Genomic DNA, 24610 nt, shown 5'->3' with positions numbered 1-24610 from the left:
AGCTGTCTAAGAAACTCATCCACGCCATAACTGGGAAGTCTACATTGCAAGTTCAGTACATGCACTAGAGCACAACAGCCGGCACACCACACCACACATCAGAGGCATCTGCTGTGATACATAACACGAGATGGGTTTGGTGTGGTTCTAGTCAAGATATGGACTCCTGTCACCACGTGAGATGACGAACATCAAACAGATCATGTGCTAGACCAGCACAAGCTTGTCAACACCAAACATTTGGCCCCGCCGCGATCTAATCCGAACTAATCACACCGCAACACTTGCATTGCATGCGCCCATCACATGGCCATGTCCTGCGCCGACACAACGATGCCCTTCCCCTCGCCTCGCCTATAAATCCAGCAAACGGCTCAGCTCAACAGCATCACCTGATCGTTAAACATATCCGCCACCAGCTGAGCATTGCAACATCCATAGCAGACAGCAGCACACTTTCCCCAAATCTCCAGCTGAGAACCAACACCCAGCCAGAACCATGGCCGGCGCCAAGAGACTCGCTCAGCTGGCAAAGAGGGTGGAAGCGCTCGGGAGGAAGAGGCTCACCGCGGCGGCCAAGGAAGACCAAGGATGCTGCACCTCCGCACCGGCCAAGGGCCACTGCGTCATGTACACGGCCGACGGGAGGCGCTTCGAGGTCCCGCTGGTGTACCTCGGCACGGGGGTCTTGGGCGAGCTCCTGAGGATGTCCCGGGAGGAGTTTGGCTTCGCAAGTGATGGCAAGATCACGCTGCCCTGTGACGCCGTAGTGATGGAGTATGTCATGTGCTTGCTGAGGAGGAATGCCTCTGCCGAGGTTGAGAAGGCGGTGCTGAGCTCTATGGTGACGCCTTGCCACTACACTGGCCGTGTGATGCCTGTTGTTGTTGGAGCCAGCAGTCAGATTTGCTGTCTGTAGATGCTGAAGAACAGCAGGCTTGGACGCTGATGATGTCTTCTGTCTTGAGTAGTTTGCCTGGATAGTGTACGATAGTTAGATAACACACAATAGGGGAAGGAAAATTGTATGTAAAGCAATGTGATCATCAAAGCAACAACCAGCAGGAACGTGGTCAACCAGCACTTGCGGCCATTCCTCTCTGTTTTTAGATGTCAATGGTTTCATACTGCTGCACAGAGAATAAAAAAAAACAAGTTTCCATGCAATCTATCATCTAAACCAGGACATTAAAATGATCAAGAATTTGTGAATTAGTGAACTGGCCAGGTGGTACAGGAGCCACATTGTAGGATGAACCATCAGGAGAATATTTAGAAGCTATCAATACAAGAAGTAGGATAAAAATTACAAAATGGAAGAGAAAGCAGGCTGTACTCCACAAGTCAGATTTATTTTGGGGGGTAGAAGACACTGATGTTTAGCTGTTACTGAATTGCTGAATGTTCTACCCACAAAACTTTACAGAAGGTGTCGACAAAAGATTTAGCAGATGCCTGTTGTATATTCAGAATCTTCAGACATGCAGCTGGCTGAAGGCCCAAAGGAAAGTGCAGAGAAAGAGCTACGGAATGGCTACAGCCTACAAGTTAGGTAGGCCATCAAGAACTAAGATATGACACTGTTCCACAAGTTGTCTCTGCTGCATCAATTAAGATCGTCCCTTTCGCACCTAATCAAAATGTTAAGAACACGCATTCAAGTACAATCGCAAGTTCCAACTAAGTCAGCTTCTCATCTGATAAAGAAAAACTGTTGACAACTATAGGCCCATGGTTTCCTTCCAATTTCTTCCTCCGTCCCAAAATGAGTGTCTCAACTTTAGACATATTTTTTGACGGAGGGAGTATATATTAATATGAACTATGTTAAAGGATGTGACAAATAATGTATTTTTTTCCAGGAAAATTGTCTCTTTTCTATTATTTCCTGTGACAAACGAATCTTACATCAGACTCTACAGAACTCCTTCTCGGACCTAACCAAAAGAAATATTTCACTAGCTAAACTAGTAGCTAAGCACAGAGAGCAAATTGATGGCCGAGTCCCATCGATGGTGCCACGCAGCTAGCACAGTAGCTGTGGCCATCCTCAGCAATGGAGCTCAAGAACGCCCTCTCGACTTCCTCAGAGGCCTCTCTCCTGACCAGGCACAAGACGTACTCCATCACTGTGGCATCGCAGGGCAGCGTGATCCTGCCTCCATCGCTACCGCTTGCAAAGCCAAACTCCTCTTCAGACATCCTCAGGAGCTCGGCGAAGACCGTAGTCCCGAGGTACACCAGAGGGACCTCAAACCGTGCTCCGTCGGCGGCATACACCATGCAGTGGCCCTCATCGGCAACCACAGACGACGTTGTGCTGCAGCATTCGTCATCGGCCGTGTCTGAGGCATGCTGCTGGCGGCGGGCCCTGGCTCTGGCAACCAACATCCGCTGGCACTTCTTGGCCAGCTGAGCAAGTTTCTTTGGATGGATCATGGTTGAGTCTAATGTGTTCCTGACTGGCTAAATTTCAGTTTGGCTCTGAAACTCTGAAGGCGCGTTGTAGATTGTGATGTGGCATGCATATGAGATGAAGAAGTTTGTGTTGAGCAGGCCATGGATTTATAGTAGGAGGAGAAGGCTCAGGGAAGTGCATATGCGTGTGGGTTGTGTGTAGCTATCAGCGAGAGCGTTGGGCAGGGGACAATGCCATGAGCAGTGTTGTTGCAACTAGCTGCAGGCAGTCTGATGAATGATTTTGGTCAGATTTTCAAGCACTGATCCATGTCTGAAATGCGGTTCGGCTAGAGACCCCCATGGGGTCCTCAGTGCCATTTCCCCAGCAAACCCATCACGACGCTTGTAGGCGAGACGTCCAGCCCAAGCTCCGGCAAGTGCCAAACACTTGGCCCCAGCGGAACCTGATCCAGATCTCATCATGGCACCTCCAAAATGGCAGCAGCACATGTACCATGCGTCCATGCCCACAGCTTTGGCTCCCTGCCCAACCATCACATGAGACCGTGTGGGCGCTCGCTTTACCCTCGACCTATAAATCCATGGCTAAGTGCCCTCACCATCCGCAGATAAAGGCATTCCAAGCTCCCTCTCACAGAAAAAAGAAAGAATTTCTCCCGCTTCCAGAAACACAAATAAGCCGCCGTGATGAGTGCCAAGACACTCGCTTGGCTGGCCAAGAAGTGGCAGAGGGTGGCAGCTAACGGGCGGAAGAGGCTGACCTGGTCAGTCATCAACGTCAGCGGAAGAAACCGGAGGGTCATGCTGCAAATCATGCTCATCGGTGGCCGGCAAGGGCCACTTCATCGTGTACACCACCGACAGGGTGATGTTCGAGGTGCCACTTGCGTTCCTTGGCACGACGGTCTTCGGCGAGCTCTTCAGGATGTCCCAAGAGGAGTTCGGCTTCGCAGGCGTTGACGGTGGCAGAATCACGCTGCCCTGCGACGCATCGGTGATGGAGTACGTGATGTGCTTGCTCAGGAGAAGTGCCTCTGCAGAGATGGAAGCCGCGTTCCTCCACTCCATGGCGATGCCATGCCACTATCATGCGGCGGCACATCTGGGAGTTAGCCAGCATTTTGGTGTCTGCAGCTCCTGAATCCTGATTAGCATCTGCAGAGATATAGGAAAAAAAATGAAAAGGCAATTAGTTTATGTGAAGTATTTTGATCTTTTTTAGAAGATGGACAATAGTAAGAGACAATGTTCTTCCAAAGAAAAGAAATGCCATAGCGGAATTAATGACAAGTCCTTGGATATATTCAAGGGTGTGGCCCGGAACACTCAACTGCTCAGCTAAATGCAAGGAAGATACCAGGAAATGATCGGCACACAATATGCTAGAGACCATGCAGACCATGGGTGGACAATGAGATATGGAACTTCCCAGCAACTTGCCAGATCTGCAGCAATCAAAACACTGTTAAACTAACAAGCACCTAACATGCAGTTGCAGGTTGTAAGTGCAAAGTACACCCAAAAGCAATGAAGTGAGCTCCTCTTCACCTCATCCAATTGCAATCACACAATTGCTACAAAAGCACGAACTTCTAATCTCTTGATACAGGAGGCTGAACTGAATGAAACACCGCCACAAACGCTGGACCCCGGATGGCCCCACAAGGTCTCTGCCCGATTCAGCAGCGAAGACTGTTGTATGCATCTTATCACCCAGCCACTAGTCCACTATCCTTGCCTCCATTAGTGCCATGACCCAACAGAATCAAACGATTACATTGCCTCCTTCAGGAGCCACCGTTGCACGCATCAAGCTCATGGCCTTGTCCCCTGCCCAACGCAAATTAGTCATATGTCTATGCCTATATATTCATGGGCAGATGGGCTAGCTAGTAGTGCACCAACTTCATCAACAAACTCACAGCTTAAACATTTCTGAGCAACATACCTCAGAACCATGCCCAGCAGAATGAAATCTGAATCTCATTGCCTCCCTCCTTTGGGAGCCACCATTTCACGCACCGAGCTCATGGGCTTGTCCCCTGCTGCCCAATGCAAATTAGTCATACGTCTATGCCTGTATATTCATGGGCTTCATCACCAAACTCACAGACTAAGCATTTCTGAGCAACATACCTCAGAACCAAGAACGCACAGCCATGACCACGATCCATCCTAAAAGATTTGCTCAGTTGGTGAGGAAGTGGCAAAGGGTCAGGACAACATCCAGCGACAACGAAGCAGGCTGCACGACACCACAGGTCACAGATAAAGGCCACTGCGCGGTGTACATGGCCAATGCCAGGAGGCTTAAGTTCTCCTTGACTTGCCTCACCAAGACAATCTTCGGCGAGCTGCTAAGCATGCCCCAGGAGGAGTTAGGGTTTACATGCGATGGCAGGATCACATTGCCCTTCGATGCAGCGGTGATGGAGTATGTCATGTGCTTGCTCAGAAGAAATGCATCAGAGGAAGTAGAGAGGCCGTTCCTGAGCTCTATAGTGATGCCTTGCCAACATCCAAGCAGTACGGTGTCACTGCACCAGCAGCTTGCAGTCTGTAGCTCCTGAATATATAGCAAGCTTTTCCCTCAATTTTGAATGTTTTTCCGCGATGTAAAATAGTTCAACACTGCGGAATGGAAATTGCATATTAGTATACCAGCTTATAGCATCCTACAAAGTACCATAAACTACAAGTCTACAACCATATATCATTAGGACATAGGGCGCAAGAAAGCGATTTACTTTAACCTCGGGATTCAGAGTACAAAAGCTAACGCCTAACAAGCAGCACTACCATTAAGAAAATCAAAGATATGATTATATTGCATGCTAAATAAATAAATAAATAATCCAATTTCCTGTTGCACTTATCTTAAAAAAATGTACTGAATCTGTATACAAGAACAACAAATACTACCCTTTTCAGAAGAAAATAGTCCAAGGAAGTTACCGTACAATATGTTCAACAACAGGGTTTATTTGATTTCTGGGTATTGTCTACAAAATAGAAGATCAAAAGCAAATATCAGGTAGATGTGTGATATCCTACTTTCTTCAGAAATTATCAAGTTTCTTCCCAAACTGAACTGATGTGCTGCAAAAAGCAGTTAGGGCATATTCCTTCTGGCCTGTATTTTCACTTGGAGTGTGGCGAGCCGACGAGAGGACACCCAGCTCACGCAGTGGCGTAGCCAGCCCAATAAGCCAGGGTGGTCCATCAATAGAAATATTTACATAAGTTTGTTCATTTTTAAAGAAATATCTTTTTACTACACTATATAAAAGCCATGGGGAAATTCCAGGGTGGTCCATGGACTACCCTGGCCACCCCCTAGCTACGCCGCTGAGCTCACGCAAGTAGCTAGTCTCCGGCACAAGGGAAATGGTACCCAGAAGCGCATGCTTCCTCAGCAGCGGTGGAAGCGTTCATCTTTCAGGCAACAGACTGCAGTTCCTACCTCAAGAATCTATAACCAGCTCAACCCACCTCCATCTGGGACACGTGATTCAAATCCGACCGTTCTAGGTAGAGGTAGGGACAGCAGTATGCTGATCGTTCATCCAATCCTCCCATCCGCATTCCCTTCACTGCGCCATCACCGCGTTCTGCCACCTTCTGGTCAGGCACACCCTCTCCTGCTTCCTTCCCCCGCATATCATACCGACAAACTTCCAGCCCATGGTTTCTTTCTACTGTCTTCAGTACTCTATACGACGAACTGCAGCTAAGGCCAAAGTATGTGTCAAATAGCCAAATTTCTCTCAGTAAAATAGTATCTTTTGTATCATTTCTCATGATAGTAGGATCTTACATCAGACTGTACAGAGATCTTCAGGTTCTAACAAAAAAAATCACAAGATAAGCTAGTAGCTAAGTACAAAGAGCAAATTGATGGCTGAGTCCCATCGATGGCGCCACACAACTAGCACTGTAGTTGTGGCAATGCTCAGCAATAGAGCTCAAGAATGCCCTCTCAACCTCCTCAGAGGTCTCTCTCCTGATAAGGCACAAGACGTACTCCATCACCATGGTGTCACAGGGCAGCGTGATCCTGCCTCCATCGCTGCCGCTTGCGAACCCAAACTCCTCCTCAGACATCCTCAGGAGCTTGGCGAAGACCGTCGTCCCGAGGTACGCCAGAGGGACCTCAAACCGTGCTCCGTCGGTGCTGTACACCATGCAGTGGCCCTCATCGGCAACCACAGATGACGCTGTGCTGCAGCAATCATCATCGACCATGTCTGAGGCATGCTGCCGGTGGCGAGCACCGGTCCCGGCTGCCAACATCCGCTGGCACTTCTTGGCCAGCTGAGCAAGCTTCTTTGGATGGATCATGGTTGAGTCTGATGTGTTCCTAGCCGGCTAAACAAATGCCGCTTGGTTCCGAAAGTCTGGAAGTGTGTTGTAGAGTGTGATGTTGTTTACAGATGAGATGAAGTTTGTGCTGAGCAAGCCATGGATATATAGAAGGAAGAGAGGGATCAGGGCAGTGCATATGTGTGTAGGTTGCGTGTAGCTATCAGCGAGAGAGTTGGATCACATTTGCTATCAGTGAGAGCGTTCGGCTGGGCCTGGGGACAATGCCATGAGTGCTCCATGTGCAGTGTGGTTGCAATTAGCTGCAGACAGCAAATGTGATGGAATGATTTTGATGAGATTTCCAAGCACCACCCATGTCTGAAATGTGCTTCTGGCTAGAGAACCCCATGGGGTCCTCGTGCTCGTGCCATTTTCCTAGCAAATCGATCACCATGGCTGTGCAGGCGGGGCGTCCAGGCCAAGCTCCGCAAGTGCCAAACACTTGGCCCCAACAGAACCTGATCTGGATCACATCATGGCCACCAAACCACAGCACCACATGTACCAATGAACATGGCATTGTCGCCTGCCCAACCATCACACACTTCACCTTGCTTTACCCTTGAGCTATAAAATCCATTGCTAAGTGCCCTCCAAACACCACCTCTTCATCCACAGAAAAAGGCATTCCAACCTTCAATAGCAGAAGAATTTCTCCAGTTTCCGAAACACAAGAAACTACCATGATGAGTACCAAGACACTCGCTCGGCTGGCCAAGAAGTGGCAGAAGGTGGTTGCTATGAGGAGGAAGAGGCTCACCGGGTCGTCATCAAGGTCTGCGGAAGAAACCAAAGGGTCTTGCAGCACATCATGCTTCTCAGTGGCCGGCAAGGGCCACTACATCGTGTACACTGCTGACAGCGTGAGATCTGAGGTGCCACTTGCGTTCCTCGGCACGACAGTCTTCAGCGAACCCTTCAGGATGTCCCCAGAGTAGTTCGGCTTCGCAGGCATTGACAGTGGCAGAAACACGCTGCTGTGTCATACATCGGTGATGGAGTATGCCCTGTGCTTGCTCAGGAGAAGCGCCTCTACAGAAATGGAGGCCGCGTTCCTCTACTCCATGGTGATGCCATGCCACTATCATGCTGCGGCACATCTGGGAGTTGGCCAGCATTTTGGTGTCTGCAGCTCGTGATCACCATCTGCAGAAACATAGGGATATAGGGAAAAAAGAAAATTGTTTATGTGAAGCGTTTTGATCATGCAAGTGAAGAAGCAAACAAGGAAGATGGGCTGTAGTAGGGACGCTGTTGTTTCAATGTGTATATATACATTTTGCAAAGATAAATGATTGATCACTGGTTTTTAGGACCTAAGCACGAAGCATTGCTGAAAAATTCTTCTGCATAGATATATAGCCTCAGACCCCAAAATATTACAAAGGAACATTGACGAGGGCTACAAAATCTTCACAGATAGAGAAGGAAACTGACCATTTGTAGAAAAGTTCTGTGTTTTAATCGACCCAAGATAAAGTTGTCAGGTTACATTTGAATTGGGATTACAGTGGAACATTGACAAGGGCTAGAAAATCTGCTAATGGGCAAGGAAACTGACGGTTTGTAGAAAAGCTGTGTTTTATTCGACCAAAGATAAAACTGTTGAATTGTATTTGAATTGGGACGGGAAAACCTGCTAATGTGCAGAAAAAGATCAGTAATCAGAGAAATTGAATGAGCTCATCCACATTTGTGTTTGGTCAATCTAGGTACCACACAACCACTAGTTATGTCACTGTCATGGACAATGCAACTTCAGGTACTAACAAAATGAGCCCTGCGCTGCAACTTACATTACTGCAGTCCATGAACCAATGCCGCCAGAAAAAAAAATAGTGACATGAACTAATGACAGCTCCATAGAGATGGACCTGATGCCATTCTGGCCCTGATGGTTACCAACTGGTTGGCCCATAGGAAAACGCAATGGTGGCCCATAGGAAAATGCAATGGAGACACCAGGAATGGCTGTCACATGCGATGCTGAAGGTCATGCAGACGATGAGATATGGAGCTGTCAAGGTAACTTGCTAGATTTGCAGCAATCAAAGCACTGCTAAAGCAAACATCAAACACCTATCATGCAGCTGAAGCTGTACTCACCTATTCAGAGATGATTACTGCACCGAAGGGACCCCGGATGGTTTGCTCTACACCTCTGCCCAGTTCAGCAGCAAGAACAGTAGTATGCATCTGGTTGCCTAGCCACTACCTTTGCCCCCTAGTGCCAGGCCCAGCAATATCTGATCTGAATCTCACTGCCTCCCTTGGAGCCACCATTGCAACCACCAAAATCATGGCCTTGTCCCCTGCCAAATGCCAATGAGTTATATCTCAATGCCCAGATATTCGTGGGCTAACTAGTAAGACACCGTCGCTTCAACAACAGTCAACAAACCAAGCATCCCTAAGCAGCAACATACCTGAGACTAGAACCAAAGAACCCAACTATGATGCACCCAAAGAGGCTTGCTGAGCTGGCGAGGAAGTGGCAGAGGGTCAAGACGACCAGTTGACCACTGCCAGAGACGACGAAGCATGATGCGTGACACTGCCTATCGCAGATAAGGGTCACTGCCAACGGGAGGCGGTTCGAGGTGCCGTTGGCATACCTCAGCACGACGATCGTTGGCAAGCTAATCAGGATGTCTCAGGATGAGTTTGGGTTCAGAAGTAACCATTTCGAGCCAATTAACAGCTACCCTAATTCTTTCACTGTTTCACAATCCATCATCCATGCGGTTCTCTTAATGATACAGGATGAAGTTTTCATGTTAGAAATATCATAAGGTTATTTATTAGTCAGGCATTATATACCAGTTAAAAAAATAAAAGCATGTTAATGGACTCTTCAAAGTGGATACTGTCAAGAGTATGTGAAATACTGTTACGATAAATTTTGAAGTTTAAAACACAGAACTCTAGTGCATTAGTAAGTTCAGTGGACACTTGAGTCTGACTGAATCTAGTAAACAATGTCTGCACAAGAAATCTTCATTGTAACCAAATAAATGGCCATACAGAGGCTTGAATAGCTGATGTTCCACCAAGACATGAAAAAAAGGAGGACAAAACCATTACGCAGACCACATAGTTGCTAGAATTCAAAAGCTATGAGCAGGCAAGGAAGTGGTTAAGAGAGCAAGATAAATCCAGGAAGAATCATCTGTGGACCGCAGACCAGAGGAGATCTGGAACTCAAAACAACGACCAGCTGATGTAGAAGTGATTAAGTAAGTTGATTATGCACCAATTATAAATAAGTGTCACAAAGAATGGTATCAGATTAGTGGACAAGCCCCCAAATCTATTGATCCAGTGAAAAGCTAAGACTTTATTGGTTAAGTAAACAATATTATTATTGGTTCACTTTCCTATATATATCTCATCAACAGGTTGAGGCTGTGTTCACAGGTTAGCTGCAGATGTCAACAACAATCACAAATAAATCTCATAGGGAAAAGCACAGAAGCTCTAGTGTATTAGAAACTACATTGCCACTAGAGTCTGACGGCATCTAAAAAACAATGTTTGCAAAAGAGGCCTCAAGAAGAGCACAAAACTGGGCACATAGTCCACCAAGAATAAGATAACTGAAGAAAGGAACTATGTATTGTAGACCCTAGAGGTGCTGAAAATCAAAGAAGTGAACAGCAGATACGGAAGCAATTAAGAAAGATAGATACCAGACGAATTTATTGACTGACTGTAGATCATATGGAATCTAGAAATCAAAATGATGACCACCTGATACAGAATTGATTAAGAATGTGTCATGAAAAATGCTTTCTGAAGTTCTGATTAATAGAAGAGCTGCCAGATCTGTTGGGACAATAAAAAAATGTGAACATTTGATTAGATGAATAGCCGTTGCTTGTACCCATTAGCCTGTATGTCATCAATGGGTTGATAGCCTGAAAAACGTATCAACGCTACGCATCAATAGGCTAAACTTATAAATAAGGATGAAGAAGCACCAGTTTGGGACCTTGTACTTGTATGTTTAATGTTTCATCAGTATTAACTGCTAAGTAGAACTTAGTCTTTAAAGTACGCAAACGAGCTGACTTCTCTGCTTAATAAACATCAAATGGTGACTGGTAAACTTACAAAAATAAGCGCTGCACCTTCAGTGAAATCGTTACCCATTTCAGATATAAAACCAAGCAGAAGGAAACTGACTGCCATTATGGAAGAACAATGTTAAAAAGGACATAAAACTGAGAAATAATAAAATGGCAGGACCAAGAAAAGATATAGTGGACCCATGACAGATAAGTACTCAAGCTAAGAAGCAAAGTGGGTCTCAACTCAATGATGCACAGTTAAACATACTGATGGTTACACTCATTAGCCATAGCTTACGTCTCCAGTGCTCCCTTGCTAATTGCTACCCTACTATTATATGAAACTAGTACATGCTGTTGTCTCCACACCGTCCAAAAACTGAAGCGCCAGCACATATAAACATAAGCTCGTCTCATCAGAAGGAATACACCAAGATCACTACAAAGGGGCTGGTTCAACTGGCAAAGAAGTGGGCACAACTTGTCATCACCTCTCTCTTTCTGGCCTTCTTCTGTAGCCATCAATGTCGGCACTTATCCTCAAGATACAATCTCTCGCAGTTGTCAACTGTGCTGCTAGAGACTTTTTCTCATCCTCAATAGAAAGTAGAAATGACTCTATCTCCGCAACTTTTGCCCCATCATCATTAATAAGAGCTTCTTTATATGACCGCAATGCTGTGACAAGAACAGAGGGAGCATCTTCTGGGCCCGCTGGACCATCATTCGCCACATTCTCTCCGGTAACTTTGTTTTCTAAATCTTCCTGAGACATAAAATGATTTCAGTGTAAGTAAGGATTCAAGTGTTTGATAGACATATTGTGCAAGGTTAAAGACACCAATGATACAAGAAAGATCTTAAGAAACAAGGTGCAGGATGGATTTATTTATTTAGCAATGATCGAAGATCAAAGCAACAGAAGTGAAATAAGGACGGACTCACCTTGTTGCCTACCAAAGAAGGAGGCCACGCCATGATGTAAGGATGAGCAGTGTTTGTATACTTATTATCAAAAAGCTTGTTCAGCTTTGCTGTTTCCAGGCAGAGGGAATGGAGGGACTCGGTGTACCCATCATACTTAGTAGACACGTACACAAAGCCCTCAATGACATCCTCGATCTGCACTGTGGTATAATCCTCTGCTGAAATCTTAGTGTCATCCACAAATGTACTCAGCGGAAAAGTACCTTCCTGCATCCATTTCTCAACACCATCATCATCAGCTCTCCAAAGCCAAACAATAAGCGTTTCTGTCTCTATGACAGCCAGGCAGAGCTTTCCATCCTTGCTATGACCCAAACTCACACTTAACAGCGTAGGGTCCATCTCTAAGAATGGCGGCAAATCCACTCTGGAGAATTGCATTGTTGCAGTGTTGAGAACGAGTACATAAGCTTTACTCGCGTGTCTCCAATAAACGAATCCTTTCAGCTGTGTACCAGGGAGAAACGGGGGATCGCTGTCTTCATCGTCCTCAGGTTGAGATGGCTGGGGGGTCTCCACCCACGGCAAGATCTGCCACTCCCTGGTGGCCGGTGAGAAAACAGCTAGACGCGCCGGCACTTGCTCCGGCTTGTTCCGGTGTTGGACACAGATCATACGGGCCTCCTGGTCCTCTTCGGATAAGAAAATGAACTCAGGCAAGGCGTTGACGAGGATCCCGTTGGTGGTCGGAAAGGGGAAGAGATGCAGTGCCTGCGTAAGGGGGTTGTAAGCAGCGACCTGGTATGTAGACAGGTTGACGAGGACGACGCAGCCACCGTAGCAGGTCTCTATGTGCCATCCGGGGGAGGAATCGCTGTCCTCCGGGAGGCGGGTGAGGAGGAAATCGGCGCCGCGGACGGCGGCGGCGAGGTCCGGGTCGGAGCGGCTGCGGAACGGGACGAAGGGATTGCTACGGCAGGATTCGATGAAGAATCCGAGGAGCTGGGGCTGGTGGAGCGCGCGGAAGCGGCGGCGGAAGGCGGGGGACGAACGGACCGCGTCGAGGAAGGTGCGGCAGGCGAGGGCGGCGCGGACGAGGCTCGGGAGGGAGGGGAGGCGGAGGAAGATCTCGAGGAGGAGGTCGTCTCCGATAGCGGTAATCGTGGTGGGGGACGGTGTCGGGCGTTTCGCCGGCGGCGCTAACCCAGGCCATGGCTGTCGAGCTCGAGCTCGAGAGCAATGAGAATTTTCACTCAGAAAGAAAGGGGAAGGGCGCTGATAGGCGCCGGTGCGCCGGCCCAAACTTGGGCCGGTCGCACCTGTCCGTTCGATTATTTCACTCCCAACCGTTCAGATTCTATCCTTCCTTCGTCCCTAACCTTCCGTCCCACACAGTGCGCGCAACGGAAAAGCTCGCAGCTGTCGCACACTACGTCTCCTCTGTCGGGCTCCTTCGCAAGACGCGGCGGCCGGGTTCGTCAACGGCGCCGGCCCTGGCAGCACCAGTGTTGGTGTCAGCTTTGTCGTCCCTGTCTGCTGCCTAGCGTTCGATCTAGCACGCATTAAGGGCCCTGATTAGCGCGGGATTAGGTGCATCGTCTTCCTCCCTTCCCACACATGCTTGGAGAAGAAAAAGAGGACCATCCCCGCGGCGCTCGCCTGCCCCTCGCGCTCGCCCCGTGCTCGGCATATGCAGCGCCACCGCCGAGTGCGTAGATTCGCCGCCGGGTAGATGCAGCTCCGCCCTTGCCCCTCCCGCCCGCTTGCAGCTCCGGCATGTATGGTGGTAGCTCCGTCGCTTGATGGTTGCAACACCTCGTGCCCCAGCTCACCCCTCGCCGTAGTAGCACCGTTATGTTGTTGGCCGCAGCTCGCACCATCGTCAACATGTCGCGCCGGTTGAAGCTTTTTTGCATGTCGGTTGAAGCTTTTTTGCATGCCAGTTGAAGCTTTTTTCGCGCTGGTTGAAATTTTTTCCACGGTTTGAAGCTTTTTTCCAACATCGATTGAAGCTCTTTCCATGGTTGAAGCTTCCTCCTTCGCCGGTTGAAACTTTTTCACATACTGGTTGAAACTTTTTCTGTTATTGAAACTTTTTGTCCACATCCATTGAAGCTTTTTTTCATGGGGTTGAAGCTTTTTAAATGTAGGGTTGAAGCTTTCATGTAAACGGTTGCAGCTTTTTTCATTTGGGCAAGAAATCGATAGTTGAAGCTTTTTTCCACCGTCGACATTCGCTGCACGGGTTGCACGAATGATGGCCACCAAACATCACCATTAAGATAGATGTAGCAAAAACTCTCTGGTGGTAGCAAAAAGACAACGACATTTGCAACAAAAAAATCATCGTTGTTGTTGTCCCAGGTGCATCTCTGCCATGAATTAATGTAGCAAATTTCTTCGTCAGTTGTAGCAAAATCTGACGATAGTTGCAGCAGAAATCGTTGTCCCAGTCATCTGCACGAACGCCGGCCACCAATCATCACCATTAAAAAAATGGATGTAGCAAATAAACACGCTGGTCGTAGCAAAAGACAACGGCAGTTGCAGCAACAATCGTCGTCTTTGCAGCAAAAAACGGATGCAACTTCGTCTGGCTGCAGTTGTAGATATTTTTCCCACCTCACAGCTTGAGCGGTTGGTGAAAATAGAGCTGACCGAGTAAACGTGGTGGGCTAAGCCACGTGATGGGCCGAAGAAAAAAAACGTGGATCGGGAGGTGCGGGAGCGCTGGATCGCTACCCGATCGAGCGGCGTGCGCGGGACCGGCCGAAGCTTGGGCCGGTGCACCGTTTGTAAACATTTCCCAAAGGGGAATCGGGTATTTTGGCCAACCTCTCATTGTCTTTTGCTCCCTGCCAACCTGGGCCCACACGCAAACACCAGTATACCCATGTTTGCTTTGCTCTTCTCAATTGAGCCCTTCCCTTGTTCCTCTCCTTCACCGACATCTACATCGCAAGGACGATCGACATGTCCTTGAGACAGGCATTGAAGGATTCGAAGCACTAGACATCATCGGATCAGAGTTGGGGAAGCCAAGAGTTGCGAGTGGAGGAGGCCAGGAAAGACGACCATGGTGCTTGCTCCTCGTGGTAGGATAGAGTGTGTTGCTACTTACGGATGGTCACACCGCCACTAAACAAAGCTTAGAGCATCTCCAATCAAACCGGGCTAATTCGGTTCGTCGTTTGTTTCGCTTCAAACCCTTGTTTCCTCGTTTTATCGGTGCACGCAGTCATACCCTCCCATTGTACGGACACATGCATATGGTTGATGGGATGGAGAGAGAGAGAGAGGAGAAAGAAAAAAGAAAAAGAAGTTCGGGTTGGGACGTCTTCGACGTGGCGGACTGCTGGGACACCCTAATTTTCTCCTTACACATGGACTGTATTGGGGGGTTTGACAAACGAATTAATGGGAACAATGTAATGGTCTAATTGGATACGGTTTGTCCCTCTTCTCGGCAGACACAGTTCGGGTTGTCTACCCAGACAAATGAGGACAAAGTGCGGGTTTCAATTGAAGATGGTGTTTCCATAATATATGGGTATGTAAAACTAGCACATGTTTGTTCCACACTATCCGAAAACTGAACCACCAATACATGCAAACAAAGGGTGATGTCATTCCAAAGAGGCTCATGTGCAGCTTCTAGCCAGACTAGGAACTCTAGACTGGTTTGCAAGCCAGCCAGAAGTTTCGGACCAATCTAGAAAGATTTAGAACTGAGGTGGATCCATTGCGGGCCATATAGAGCAACAACACAATTGCAAAGTTGAGGACTCTTTCTAACCTTTGGTGCACGAGGTTTGTGGGTGCAAATACTTTGCGCATGTGAAGCCACATCCCAGAACTCATCCAAAGTGCATCTTCACTGGCATCCCTTTTTTTATAATACAACTTTCCTATAAACTCAAAGTAAAAAAGCAAATAAGCGCAAGTCTGCCTTTCCTTTCACCCTTTTGAATGGTGGGCTCTCCCATAACAAGTGCTTTGCTTCTATTGCAGTAAGTCACTTTGTAAGCACTTAAGCATATGGTTAGATCACTAATCACAACATCAAAACCAACATATGAGGGACAGATATGTCTTTTCAAATTGGCATTAGCAAGATATGGACAACCCCCTTATGCATTTGTAATCAACTCTACTTTTGACTTTTCACTCTAGCTATCCAAGTAAAAAATTATCCTCAAAAGAAACGACCGCTTGCGCTGGCAAGCTATGTATCATAAGAGCACCTACAATAATCAGATTTGGCTAATCTGAGCCCCTATACGTCCCCGAACGCGCCCTTGGACACCATCGGGCGGGTCCTCATTTGCCCACATCTACAACCACACTCCTTATATGTTAACACACATATCCATATAAATCCATGCATGTCCATCATATAACATAATTTTTTTCACCAATTTGACGGTACAAAATAAACAACAATTCAACAATTCATTACATGCCAAAAAAGTCAAAAATTCATACATAGATATGCGATTCACAAAAGAATCAAACGTCTCAATTGTTGCACTTGTTGTTCCTCTTCTTCGTCTTGATCACCCACTTCTTGCTTTCATCATCCAAGAGTCTAGTGTCCTGCAACATGAATCCTCGACTCCTCGTGTTTGCCATAAGCCTCAACTTCTCTCTCTCTCTCGAGCTCATTTCCTTCGAATGTCGCGATCTTTTCAAGATCCCATTTTGCAATCTTCTCTTGCCTCTCCAATTCTATTTTGTCATTCTCCATGTTCAACTGTACCCGGTCAAACTCCATCTTCTCCCTTTGCACACATATGAACATCTTATACCTCTGCTCCTCCTTCACCTCCTTGGCCAAGTGGCGGACATTTTGCTTGCCACACCATCATGCGTAATCCCGTCCTTTTCCCATTTGCTTCCCATCACTTGTCAGTTCCTCTTTGGCATGGTGGCTTGGATGTCTGCCCCACCATTTTCTTCTTCATCGTCATCTAATCCAATTAATTGATTGGAGATAGGACCGTCATTTTTCTTCATCTTCTTGGTGCCGCTTTTCATGTCCTCAAGGACTGTTTGCCACTTTGGTTTTCCATTCAATTTCGCTCAATAATGGGACAAATTGAATGGCCTCTTCTCGACTTGATGGTACAAAGCCGCCGTCAAAGTTGCATGGATTTGGATTCCGATGCCGCTTTGATTCCGGCTAACGACTTGTTTGAGAAAACCAACAAACTTGCTCACGTTCACGTTCCCTTGGATGGTGGACTATCTATGTTGGAGAGAGCACGTGTCGCGACTACTAATGATTGGGTGTGGCGTCACATAGTATTTTCGCTCATGATAAAGTTTGCGGTTTTTTTCAACATTTGACGCCCTTTTGCTCGGTTCCACATATCGGATCCATGCTAGTGTTCAACAAACTTTCAACCAACAAAACACTTCAAACCATGTGAATACCAGACCTCTTCGCTTCACTACCTTTTTCAGTGCGTGATGTTTGCCCAACTTCAAACATAGGAGTGCGATATCTCCAATGTCAAATTGCCAAGGCTCTTGACAATTATTTATTATGTTTGGTCCTACAATATGCATCTAATTAAACTTTCATCCTAAAAGTTTTATCAAATAGTATGTAGGGGCAAATATTGGTACCGGGTCATTTCCTCAAACAATATGTGGGCATGTCTGGAGCTGGCATTGCCCAACGTTGCCCGATGCCTTTGTAGTTGCATTGAGTCAGCCATTGTGTCCACGGCTATGGAGTCTTCCGAAAAGCTATCCGGGGTGCCCGGCCATGAGGTCAAAACGGAGTCGAGCTTTGCCGACATCTTGTCTGTCCCTACGACCACGACAAACGGATTGATCGGTGTCGCTAGACCGCTTGCACCAAAGTCCATGTCGCCATCACCGGCCATCTCAGCAGCTACCTTCCCTGCTGCTTCATGCTCGTGCTGCTTCCGGCAGCACTCCCTCTGGGCAACATTCTTCGCCTTGCAACTGACACCACAGTCGGGACCCCCACCGATTCCGGTGAGGCATCATCCAGACGAATGGTGGCATACAAGGTAGTCGGCGATGACATCATCAAAGGCAGACAAGGACGGCGGCGCACAAAGTGAGCAAGGGAGGAGGTGGACGGCTGCAGGAAATGGAGGACGAATGTGGGAGGAGTGCGATTGAAGTGGTGGACTAGTCAATTTTGAGAGGATTTGGGATGAGTCCGGCTTGTGGTACCGACGTGGCAGAAGCGTCCGGGCATCCCTATATCTGCCAAAGATATGGGCGGCTATGAGAGCCGACCAGCCGGGGTGTTTGGGCCGGGTTTGCTAGGTCCGGTTGGGTGGCAGTCTTGTATCTGGACCGTGACCGAGCAAGCCATCCGGACGTTCGTGGCGGATATGGGGGCTCCGATGGTAGATGCTCCAAGTAGTGATTTTACTCTTAAGCATTTTTATCATCCTCATTAAGAAGTAAACCTCTGTCTATGTGCCTTTTGCTTCATCACCATTAATCATACATATTTGCGTATTCGTGATGATAAGACAAGTAGACATAGTTGCAACCATCCCCCTCTTACATTTTAGTTGCATACACCTATATAATTAACTAATAATCGCCCAACCTAATTGTAAAATGTCAAATAGTTTCGTACTATTACCAGGCACAAGACATACTCCATAACCATGGCATCGCATGGCAGCATGATCCTGCCTCCATCGCTGCTGCTGGCGAGACCAAGCTCCTCCTCGGACATCCTGAGAAGCTCGGTGAAGACTGTCGTCCCAACGTACACTAAAGGGACCTCGAACCATTCTCCGTCAGAGGCGTACACTATGCAGTGGCCCTCATCAGCAACCATAGACGATGTTGTGCTGCATCATTCGTCATCGGCCAGGTCTGAGGCATGCTGCCGGCGGTGGGAACCGGCTCAGCAGCCAACATCCACTGGAACTTCCTGGCAGACGAGCAAGCTTCTTTGGATGGATCATGGTTGAGTTGATGTGTTCCTGACTGGCTAAATTTCAGTTTGGCTCTGAAACTCTGAAGGCGTGTTGTAGATTGTGATGTGGCTTACATATGAGACGAAGAAGTTTGTGTTGAGCAGACCATGGATTTATAGTCGAAGGAAGAGAGGTCTCAGGGCAGTGCATATGCGTGTGGGATGTGTGTAGCTATCGCCTACCAGCCCGAGCGTTGGGCAGGAGACAAGGCCATGAGTGCTCTGAATGCAGTGTTGTTGCAACTAGCTGCAGACAGTGTGATGAATGATTTTGGTGAGTTTTTCAAGCATCATCCATGTCTGAAATGTGGTTCGGCTAGAGAGCTCCATGGGGTCCTGGTTCTATTTCACTAGCAAACCGATCACCATGGTTGTGCAGGCGAGACATCCAGGCCAAGCTCCGGCAAGTGCCAAACACTTTGCCCCAGCAGAACCTGATCCAGATCTCATCATGGCACCTACAAACTGCAGCACCACACGTACCATTGCACATGGCATTATCTCCTGCCCAACCATCACACACTCCACCTTGCTTTACACTTGAGTTATAAATCCATTGCTAAGTGCCCTCCAAACACCACCACTTAATCCACAGACAAAGGCATTCCAACCTACAATAGCAGAAGAATTTCTCCAGTTACCGAAACACAAGAAACTACCATGATGAGTACCAAGACACTCACTCGGCTGGCCAAGAAGTGATAGAAGGTGACGGATATGAGGAGGAAGAGGCTCACCTGGTCGTCATCAACGTCTGTGGAAGGAACCGAAGGGTCTTGCGGCACATCATGTTTGCTAGTGGCCTGCAAGGGATGCTGCATCATGTACATTGCTGAGGGCGCGAGGTTCAAGGTGTTGCTTGCGTTCCTTGGCATGATGGTCTTTGGCGAGCTCCTGAATTTGTCCCAAGAGGAGTTCGACTTCACAGGTGTTGACAGTGGCGGAACCACACTACCCTTCGATGCATCAACGATGGAATACGCCATGTGCTTGCTCAGGAGAAGCGCCTCAGTAGAGATGGAGGCCACGTTCTGTGGCTCCATCACGATGCCATGCCATTATCATGTGGCCACATCTGGGAGTTAGGACATTTCTAACAATCCCTTATATATATAATGGAGGATCCAAAAAGTTAGGCTAGATTGTAAATGACCCAACTGTGGTGCGGGGCTTTAATAGGCTGACAGACACACCGGGCTAAAAATTGGACCAACTCCATAATGGGCCGCTAAAAGGCCGAAAGATGTACAACCTAGAAATTGGCCCATCTCTAGAATGGCCCATTAACAGACTGAAAAACCTCGGGCCGCAAATGAGCCCAAAGACGTAGCAGACTGTTAAAGGGCTGGAACTGACAATGGGCCGCAATGGTGTCAAATCATTAATGGGTCGTTGACGGGCCAAATTGACAGAACTCGTACGTATGGGCTGGTTGTAAATAGGCCAGATGCAAGTAGGCCCTAAATGGGCCGACCCGCTAATTTTGACTGGGCCGACCTTTTTATTTAAACGAGCAACTGTTGGGTCGTGCCACGTGTCCACGTTTCATATGCGTGTCTTGTCCATTGGATGGATGAAATCTGTGCAATGTAGAACTGACACGTGGATCCGTCGGCAAATGAGAAAATGACACGTGGAAAATCGTCATTGGTCGGGGTTGTTGACGGGTCCAAAACCGACACCCGATAGCTTAACAGCGACCCGTTACGGTGGCTGCCATGTGTCGGTTACCCTTGACGGAATCACTTCCATGACTCGTCATTTATCATCATGGAAGTGGACACTTCCGCGATGATAATTTGAGTATTGTCATGGACCACTTCTACAACAACATAGGTAAGGTTGTCAGAATCACGATTCTGTTATACGATTCTACGACTTTACGATCCAAACTAACCCCTATGATTCTACGATTTTAGTTCATAGAATCTACGTTTCTACGATCCTGATAGTGAAGATTCTACGATTTGCGATCCTACCATCAGAGCTCCGATCCGATTCAAAATCATGATTCTGACAACCTTGGTATGACTATCTTGATTCTATAAAATCATCATGGATGTAACATGTGTGGCAGAAAACGTGACCTAGTGTAATAAACACGTATTATCATGGAAGTGTTTTTTTGTAGTGCCATCCACTGGTCCACTCCACTAGCTTTGCCCATAAGTGTCGTATGGCCCAACCATATTTGATCTAAATGTCCATGCCTTTCTTCGGAGCCACCATTGCACACACCAAAATCATGGCCTTGTCCCCTACCAAATGATAAGTTAAATCTCAATGCTTCAACAACAATCATAAAACAAGCACCCCTGAGCAGTAACATAATTGAGATTAGAACTAAGAACCGACCATGATCCTCTCAAAGAAGCTTGCTCAGGTGGCGAGGAAGTGACAGAGGGTCAAGACAATAAAGTGCGCTAAACGACATCGCCTATTGTAGATAAGGGGCACTCCATCATGATGGGAGACAGTTCGATGTGCCATTGGTATATGTCGGCACAATGATCATTGGCAAGCTCCTCAGGATGTATAAGGAGGAGTTTAGGTTCAGAAGTGATGGCAGGATTACGCACTGCCCTTCGATGCAGTCATGGAGTATGTCATGTGATTTCTTACACGAGATGATGGTACAAAACCGACCTCCGATGAATAAGGTCACCAGGCCGGCCTCGGAGCCCGGCTAGAGCCTCGGCCCCTTGCCCTACTAGCGGGCCTCCTCTAGAAGGATATACCATTACTTGTATGGTAAGACATGTATTAGTAGAAAACTTGGGCAACAAGCCATGTAACCCTACTGCTCATCTACTAATATAAGGGGTGGTAGGGGGCTCCCAAGAGGCATCCAATCTCTCATACGAGTCAAACACGTCAATAGAATGACATGCATGATGTAGGGTATTACGTCACCACGAGGCCCTAAACCTGGGTAAAATCCGCATCCCGTGTGTACCTATTCTGATCCTTTATGTGCGCTCCACCCCATGAGTAACCCTATGCAGGGATCTGCCGATTTTCTGCACTGTCACGAGATGTGTCAGATGCAGTAGAAAGGGTGTTCCTGAGCTCTGTGGTGATGCCTTGCCAACATTCGAGTTGTATGGTGCGACCTGTGGCGACAAACCAGCTGCTTGCGGTTTGTGGCTCCTGAAAATATGCAAAGTTTTGCCCTGACTATTCTCCATTTTGCGTGTTCTACCAAGTATACGATGTAAAATAGTTCAATTGAGGAGAATGAAAATGAAACCTTGGTACACCAACTTGTCGCAATAGATTCAGGGGTTGTTTGGATTGTGACTATCATCGCCATATATTGCCACATGATTATTGTCACACTTGCCACACTTGCCTTAGTTGAGTTGCTCAAATTTTTAGCCACACTTTGGCTTGCCTAAAGGAATCTTGCCACACTTTTTGTGCCTATGACATGTGGGGTTCACTGCTCATAAAAAAATGCTTGCCTTAGGTGTGGCTAGAACCAAACACCTACCTAACTTGGCCAAACTTGCCTAAGGTTAGGTGTGGTAAAGTAGTGTGGCAAGGTGTGGCTAGAAACCAAACAGCCCCTCACTTGAACCTTAAGCTTCAGAGTACCCCAGCAGCTTCATAGCACAGAATGTTCACATCAAGGAATATACACTAGTAGAAAAGGGGCCAATGGTCCAGGCCGGTCCAGCCCATTAGTCCCGGTTCAATCCAGAACCGGGACCAATGGGGGCATTGGACCCGGTCCGTGAGCCCCGGGGGCCGGCCGGGCCACGTGGGCCATTGGTCCCGGTTCGTCTGGACCTACTGGTCCCGGTTGGTGGGACGAACCGGGACCAATGGCCCTCGCTCCTGGCCCACCACCATTGGTCCCGGTTGGTGGCCTGAACCGGGACCAAAGGACGACCATTAGTCCCGGTCCATTCCACCAACCGGGACTAAAGGGTTGGTCCTCATTGCGGCCAAAGTTTAGTCCCACCTCGCCAACCGAAGGGGAATCAGACCGGTTCATAAGCCCCTCCCTCTCTGCCTTATTGAGCTCCTCTAAAAATGAAAATAGATGCCCTTATATAGGGAATTTAGGCTAAATTCATACGAATTTCTCTTGGAATTTGTTATGAATTTAATTTGAATTTCCTCTATAAGCGCATCTATGCTCATTTCTTAGTAGCTTTTTATATAGTTTTTTTCTTTTTTGATATATTTATTTTTTTCTTTTTATTTCCGAGTTGTAATAAGTCATTAAAAATAAGCATCTATGCTCATTTTTTAGTAAAGTTAATCATAACTATTTTTTCTTCTATTTATTTTTGAATTGTAATAAGTCATTAAAAATAAGCATCTATGCTCATATTTTAGTAAAGTTAATCACAACTATTTTTTCTTCTTTTTATTTCTGAGTTGTAATAAGTCATTAAAAATAAGCATCTATGCTCCTTTTTTAGTACAGTTAATCACAACTATTTTTTGCTTCAATTCATTTCTGAGTAGTTTTCTATATATTTTTTTCTTTTCTGCTATATTTATTTTTTTCTTTTTATTTCTGAGTTGTAATAGCCATTAAAAATAAGTATCTATGCTCATTTTTTAGTACAGTTAATCACAACTATTTTTTCTTCTATTTATTTTTGAATTGTAATAAGTCATTAAAAATAAGCATCGATGCTCATATTTTAGTAAAGTTAATCACAACTATTTTTTTCTTTTTATTTCTGAGTTGTAATAAGTCATTAAAAATAATCATCTATGCTCCTTTTTTAGTACAGTTAATCACAACTATTTTTTGCTTCAATTCATTTTGTAGTTTTCTATATAGTTTTTTTTCTTTTCTGCTATATTAATTTTTTTCTTTTTATTTCTGAGTTGTAATAAGTCATTAAAAATAAAAAAGAGGCGCAATGCTTGTTAATTTGCTTCAAGCCTTTCGGAATAGTGTCAACTGCACTGCACATAACTCTGTGCAGTCTACCGTATTCCTCAAGGCTTGAAGCTAACCAACGTGCAGGAGCATTGAGCCTCTTCGTCATTGTCTCTGCACTCAGGGCTTATAAACAGCTGCGAGTGCCTCTCGCTTGGCGAGGTGGGACTAAAAAACAGTTGCAGGAAGAATCAAAATAAAATAAATAAAATAAAAAAGTGCCACCTAAAGGGCTACCATGGCCTGAATACGACTAGAAACCCAACAATGGGCCAGGATTCAGGCCCGCAATAGGCCCAATAGGCCCACAGGCACATATAGTGCGTTTAGGCCCGTAAGCCTGCATTTGAGAGGAGCTCGAGAGGGCAGCGGGACTAGGGCTTATAAACCACTCTCGAGCTCTCTCAGCTAGCGAGGTGGGACTAAATTTTCGTGCCGCGACGCGGGCAGCACATGGCCTTTAGTCCCGGTTGGTGGCACCAACCGGAACTAAAGGGGTGCATTGGTACCGGTTCGTGGCACCAACCGATACCAATGCCCCCCCTTTAGTCCCGGTTGGAGCCACCAACCGGGACCAAAGGTCTTCGTTTCCCGCCCTTTGGGCTGCTGAAAAGAGGCCTTTGTCTGGTTGGTGGCACCAACCGGGATTAAAGGGGGGCATTGGTCCCGGTTTGTGCCACGAACCGGGACCAAAGGCTTTGCTATATATACAACACTTAGCGCGACTTCGATCTCTCCTGCTCCACTCCCGTCGCCGCGCGTCTCCCTGCCGCTACCTCGTCGTCGCCGCCCCGCCCCGACGCCGCCGCCGCCACGCCCCGACGCCGTCGCTGCCCCGCGCCGCCCCGCCCAGCCCCGCCCCGCGCCGTCGTCGCCCGCGCGCCCTGATCGACGTCGCCGCCCCGGCCCGCGCCGCCTCGACGCCGCGTCGCCGCCCCGCTC

The 24610-nt window shown here is 47.2% G+C and overlaps 4 protein-coding genes and 2 pseudogenes across 4 annotated transcripts; 3 read left to right on the top strand and 3 right to left on the bottom strand.

Moving 5' to 3' along the window:
* Positions 1-270: 270 nt before the first annotated feature.
* LOC119311433 (auxin-responsive protein SAUR36-like) lies at positions 271-1050 on the top strand. The gene has a single exon (XM_037587068.1). It carries the CDS (start codon positions 500-502, stop codon positions 917-919), a length of 420 nt encoding a protein of 139 aa, XP_037442965.1. The 5' UTR covers positions 271-499; the 3' UTR covers positions 920-1050.
* A 681-nt stretch (positions 1051-1731) lies between these two features.
* LOC119311432 (auxin-responsive protein SAUR36-like) lies at positions 1732-2598 on the bottom strand. The gene has a single exon (XM_037587067.1). The coding sequence runs from the start codon at positions 2437-2439 to the stop codon at positions 1975-1977; it is 465 nt and encodes a 154-aa protein (XP_037442964.1). The 5' UTR covers positions 2440-2598; the 3' UTR covers positions 1732-1974.
* A 510-nt stretch (positions 2599-3108) lies between these two features.
* LOC119311434 lies at positions 3109-3694 on the top strand (annotated as a pseudogene).
* A 2497-nt stretch (positions 3695-6191) lies between these two features.
* Positions 6192-7336, bottom strand: LOC119306052 (auxin-responsive protein SAUR36-like). Its single transcript, XM_037582390.1, has one exon. The coding sequence runs from the start codon at positions 6760-6762 to the stop codon at positions 6298-6300; it is 465 nt and encodes a 154-aa protein (XP_037438287.1). The 5' UTR covers positions 6763-7336; the 3' UTR covers positions 6192-6297.
* Positions 7337-7469: 133 nt separating this feature from the next.
* LOC119306051 lies at positions 7470-8029 on the top strand (annotated as a pseudogene).
* Positions 8030-11039: 3010 nt separating this feature from the next.
* On the bottom strand, positions 11040-18621 carry LOC119309987. Its single transcript, XM_037585865.1, has 3 exons — positions 18421-18621; positions 11802-12998; positions 11040-11622 (listed from the first exon to the last, which is right to left on the bottom strand). Exons 1-3 carry the CDS (start codon positions 18619-18621, stop codon positions 11344-11346), a joined length of 1677 nt encoding a protein of 558 aa, XP_037441762.1. The 3' UTR covers positions 11040-11343.
* Positions 18622-24610: the final 5989 nt, after the last annotated feature.

The sequence above is a fragment of the Triticum dicoccoides genome, chromosome 5B (assembly GCF_002162155.2).
Source record: "Triticum dicoccoides isolate Atlit2015 ecotype Zavitan chromosome 5B, WEW_v2.0, whole genome shotgun sequence".
Classification (NCBI taxonomy): domain Eukaryota; kingdom Viridiplantae; phylum Streptophyta; class Magnoliopsida; order Poales; family Poaceae; genus Triticum; species Triticum dicoccoides.
This window is presented reverse-complemented; position numbering and strand designations above follow the sequence as displayed.